We start from the raw sequence: 5,667 nt of genomic DNA on the forward strand, positions 1-5,667 counted from the left end.
CAATCAGTCAAGGCATCCGTGGGCTCTCTTACAAGCGGAGGTGATGAATGAGTCCTACATGGCAAAAGAGATCATGGGGGCCATGAACCATATGGTGCAGGGGTGGCTCATTGGGCAAGGTGAGTAAACCCATCGACAATGGGGCTAACATGGTCAAGATGGTCTGTGATGCCAACTTTGTTGGCCTCAGCTGTGTGGCACACAAATTCCACCTCATAGTCGGGGGAAACTTGGAGGGGGACAGGGCTTCTGGTGATGGTGCCATCACTACCACTACCAGCCAGCTCATTTCAAGATGAAGGAAGGTGGCAGGCTACTTCCACCAGAGCATCAAGCGGGGCAAGATCCTGTGGGACAAACAGGCAGAGCTGAGCATCCCATAACACAAAATCATGCAGGATGTTGAGGCTTGGTAGAACTCCACATATCTGATGCTTGAAAGGCTGGTGGAGCAACAAAAGACCATCCATGAGATGGCCTTGCTCAGGGAGATTGGGATCAGTGGCCCCCTTAACAAAACAGGGTGGAATACCATCTCCCAGATCTTGGTGGGAAATCTGAGGTAAGGGCTGGGGCTATGGGGAAAAAGGAGGCCCCAGTTCCTGGGCATGATCTAAAACTGCACCCTGCCAGGGTAGGGAGGGCTGATGGGACTTCCAGTGGTGTGGAAGCCCTAGGAAATGTCAGGACTGTGAACCTCCTTGGTGACAGGCGGGTAGGGGGCACCTGATAAACTCTAGCCACTGCAAAGACACACACTCCTGGCTGGGGAAAGCCCAGACCTGTAAGATCTTTGAGAAGCCTGAGGCTTACTGGTTGCAGTGGAGTTGTTAGGGTGAGACGAGGCAGGCAGCTCAGATCTGACCTGAAGTACCCTTGACTGGTCTGTGCTGAGGCCAGGAAACAAAGTGGGGTCGAAGGGCCAGGGGCCTACCGTGAGGAATGCTCAGAGCAAGAGGCTCAGGATTATGACTGGCCTGAAAGTGGGGCCAGGGATTAAGGGGGAGCCAAAGGTCCCAGGGAGAAGACCACAGCTGGTGGGGGGGTAGGGGAGGAGGGGTGAAGGATGCAATCTGCAATGCACGGACTGCAGTGTAGGAGAGGTATGGAGTTGGAGAATGGATGTCACCCCTAGACATCAGGGGCCTAAATGGGCAGCCTCCCCCCTGAGTAACATCTGAATCAGTTTTCCATCAAGGCATGGCAGGAGAAAGAGGGGTCGGCAATTGGCCCAGAGGCAGGTGGGCAGGCCAAGATCTAATTTGCACCAGGAAGACCCCTTGTTACAGGCTACCATCCCTGCTGCATTCATCCCGCTCTGCCTTAACACCCACAAGGCAGACAAGGTTTTTTGGGTCAATTTGGTATCTTTTATTAGACCAACTGAATAGTTGGAGAAATATATTAGCAAGCTTTTTGAGTTTAAAAACCCTTTGTGAGGTTGAGGAAGCATCTGCATTTGTTGTATATGCTCTTCCTGGATGGAAGGAATAGTAAAGAAGCCAGAGGCTGGTATGCATGCAATAAAACCAGTCAGTGAAAATTGAGATTAAGGCATCAGGGGGTGAGAGACAGGCTGGGGCAGGAGGAATGTAGCAGGGTAAAGTGGAGAGGTACCTGGGGATTCAGATGTCAGACAGGTTATAGTGTGTCATAAATCCAATGTCTATATTGAGTCCATGAATTTTTGTATATAGGAGCTGATGAAGTGAATTTCCTCCTTGCTCCCACTAGCAGCAGAAGCCCTGGCTGGAATGATTTAGTTAGGGCTTTAAACAGGATATTAGACTAGATGGCCCCCTTCCAACCCTCATTTTCTATGATTCTGTTATGGAATATCCTTCCAAAAGCCACATAGGTTTCCCCCAAGGCCACATGGAAGAAAGAAAGGAAAGGCACTGCCTAATTTTATTTTTTACAAAGCAGGGCATGAATACCCATATGGACACCCGTATTTGGGAGATTGCTGGAAGGAAGGATTGTTCTGTTAATGCAAAAGCCTTTATCCAACATTTTCTATAGAATATAAATCTTCCCACTAGATTGCTAGCTAATCATAACATAAAATGTCCCTGTTTTCATAATATAAATTCAGACTAGCACAGTACTTTATCTCAGTTAATGCAGGTTAAGTATCACGGAGGAAAATTATTCATGAGATGCATTGAGGAACAGGTATAAGAGGGGATGTATCCTTTTGGGTGCCACCAGTAACAGAATGCCATTCATAAGAGATGGACACCTCACTCCTTTAGGCTGCTGAGAAAATACTACTGGCAAACTGGTATTACGGCATAAAAATTTAGACTGATCTTCAAGGTATCTCATGAAAGGATTTTCTTTTTTTCTTTTGTTTCTTCACTTTTGCTTTTCGTTTTTCCTAGATATAATCCATGGCAGAAACAGAATGGGGAAATCAAACAGTCATTTTCCTCCTCCTAGGATTTGGGAATGTCCCTGAGCTGCAGATTCTTCTCTTTCCCCTCTTCCTAACTACCTACATTGTGACTGTTTCTGGGAACATCCTTATAATTGTGCTGGTTGTGGGTGATCACCACCTTCATAACCCCATGTACTTCTTCCTGGGAAATTTGTCCTGCTTGGAGACCTGCTACACAACAAACATCCTGCCCAGAATGCTGGCCAGCTTCTTGACTGGGGACAGAACCATTTCTGTCAGAAGTTGTACCACACAATTTTATTTCTTTGGCTTTTTAGCAGCTACAGAATGCTGTCTTCTTGCAACCATGTCTTATGATCGGTATGTAGCGATATGCAAACCCCTTCATTATGCATCTCTTATGAACAACAGATTGTGCATTCAACTCATCACTGCTTCTTGGATGAATGGATTTTTGTGTATTTCCATAGTAATGTGCTTAATGTCACAAATGCAGTTCTGTGGGCCTAATGACATTGATCACTTCTTTTGTGACTTTACTCCACTGATCAGACTGTCCTGTAATGAAACCCACCTGGTAGAGATACTGGCTTTCTTATTTTCTTCCATATTAACACTTCCCTCTTTCCTGTTAATCCTGATATCTTATGTTTGTATCATTGGCACCATCCTAAGGATCCCTTCCACCATTGGGAGGCAGAAAGCCTTTTCCACCTGCTCCTCTCACCTCATTGTGGTGACCCTTTTCTATGGGACCTTGATTGCTGTGTATCTGTTACCTAAAACCACCAGGCTGAGGGCCCTCAACAAGGTGTTCTCCATCTTCTACACTGTCCTGACTCCCATGGTCAACCCCCTCATCTACAGCTTGAGTAACAAGGAAGTGCATGAAACTTTGAGAAAAGCTGCCAAGAAACTAAATGAGAGTTTCAGTACTTATTTTTTCCCCCACTGATCTGACCTAGGTGGAGGAAGATGGGATGTCTGGGACAATTTTAACTGTATCTGGTTACTTATCTCTAGAGGAGACAATGATAGTGAGTTGTTTACCTGCTCAGATTCATGGGCACAAGAGAGCTACCTGATCTTCTGAAATCCAGTGTGATTTTTGTCTCTGTTTGCAATATTTGTTTGGCAAATCAACCCCCCCCCCCCCACAATCATAATAAACATAAATACTTGGCAAACTTCCTCAACATACTCTATCCTTTTATTTGTTCTTGCATGTTACAGGGGTTTTTTTTCCATTTGCTTGTTTGCTGGGTTGTTACAAAATTTGGGTGATCTGGTTCTCTTCCCCATTTGTAACAGAAATCAATAATTCAGAGGGTGCATCTACATGTAGAATTCATGCGAAGCAATAGACTCTGATGCTTATCGTGCCAGAGTTCATTGCTCCTGGGTGCCATGTTACCATGTTACATGTCCTTCACATGATCACAGCACACTGAGCTGGGTCAGAACAGCACCAGCTGTTAGGGGCTCCAGGGGGATCAGACTAGTAGCCCGGGACTGCTCTGACCTGGCTCAATGTGTAGAAGGGCCAGTTGGGGCATGAGTGCTTTAGTGTGGGGCCAGTCAGCAGGCACCCCCTGCACTAAAGGACTCTCGTGCCCCAATCAGCCCATCATAATCTACACATACATTGCTGCTCAGTGATGAACTCCCTGTGATAGTACTTGTATTTACAAGTACTGACCTACAGTGGAGTTAATTAGTTTAAAGCTGAGCTAATTAGTTTACTGTGGTCTAATAGGGCTGCGTGTATAGACATTGAAACTTTATCACAGAGCTAATTAGTCAGCTCTGCAGTAAGCATTGTGTGTCCATGTGTCCAGTGAGCACTAATTTCTTAGTGAGCTCTTTATCGACCAAATGCACCACTAGCCCTTCTTGAATGTAGACTGACAGAAAATTGCTGCAAGCCCTTTCAAAGAAATGCCTTCCTTGATGCTTCCTAAGGTTCTGTGCAGCTGAAAATTATTTTGCAAAGCAGTTTTCTCTTGACCTCCTTCACCCCAAGTTTTCACAGTAAAATACTCCTCCAAGACTGAAAAAATAGGTTAGTTTGGACCTGAACTGACAAATAATTTGTTCTCCCTGAAACTCGTTTTTGGTAATTTGCTCTCCGTCTAGAAAATTTTGCCTTATTCTAGAATGCTTAGGACAGTATTTTCTTTTGTTGCCAGATTTGGACCACAGAATGATCTTCAGGATATGGACCAATTATTTTTGAGAGTGTGTGTAACATTTCCATAATATTTTAACTTAATTGTATCGGCACATATGTGGTATATAGTAGTCCTGTGCAAATACAGAACTATTCAATTCGGATTTGGATTCAGTCAATTTGGAGGCCAGTGATTCAATCTGGAGATTCAGCCAAATCGGCTTTGGAAGATTCAGCGCCAGTTCAGAGAGATTTGGAGATTCGGCTATAAAGTATAATGGGGAATCAATGAAATACCTATAACTTTGTCATTTTTTGGCTGATTCAGATGCAATCTTCAAGGATGATAGCCCCTTCCGAGGTCATTAAGCCAAGTTTCAAGAAGATAGGTTCAGGGGTTTCTGGGAAACTGCACTTCAAGCTGTCAACAAGTAAAACTCATGACATGGATGACACTGTGTGTGTGTGTGTGTGTGTGTGTGTGTGTGTGCGCGCGCGCATGTGTGCACGTGTGTGTGTGTGTTAAGGCACAGGGGGGTGAAAACTGCAGAAATGGTGGCCCCAGCTGAGGCCACAAAGCCTGCCAGTTTTCAAGGAGATTGATGCAGCAGGGTTCTGGGACCCTGCACTTCAGGCTGCTGAAAGGCAAAACTCGTAACATGGGTGCCTGTGTGACTGTGTCTGTTAGTGTTGGGCAGTCACCGGAAATGGACTTGTGCCTTTACATCCGGCTGACATTCACTGGCCCTCCCAGGGGTTCTTGCAACCTTTGGTCAGTCTAGGTGGGGCGGAGGTGTTGACTACCCCGCCTCCACCATGACTGACCATCGGTTCCCGCTCTGGTTCCTGAGGCCACAAACAGAGGAACAGACTAAATGATTAGTCTGAAAAGATTCCTTTCTCTCCTTTTTTTTTTTTTTTTTTTAATGGTTAAGACATCTATTGGATTTAATTTTCAGAGGATGGGGTCCCGGTTGTCCTTTGGATTTATTCAAGGCCTCTCCTGGCATCGGCTTCCCCACACTTCCCCGTGGACTGGGGAGATCCCTTTCCCCTCCAGGCTGATTCTGGCCACACCAGGCTTAATTGGCAGTGT

The 5,667-nt window shown here is 45.6% G+C and overlaps 1 protein-coding gene across 1 annotated transcript; it reads left to right on the forward strand.

Moving 5' to 3' along the window:
- Positions 1-2,393: 2,393 nt before the first annotated feature.
- On the forward strand, positions 2,394-3,356 carry LOC112548800 (olfactory receptor 2AP1-like). Its single transcript, XM_025195519.1, has one exon. It carries the CDS (start codon positions 2,394-2,396, stop codon positions 3,354-3,356), a length of 963 nt encoding a protein of 320 aa, XP_025051304.1.
- The last annotated feature ends 2,311 nt before the right edge of the window (positions 3,357-5,667 follow it).

The sequence above is a fragment of the Alligator sinensis genome, unplaced genomic scaffold (genome assembly GCF_000455745.1).
Source record: "Alligator sinensis unplaced genomic scaffold, ASM45574v1 scaffold1285_1, whole genome shotgun sequence".
NCBI classification, from domain to species: Eukaryota; Metazoa; Chordata; order Crocodylia; family Alligatoridae; genus Alligator; species Alligator sinensis.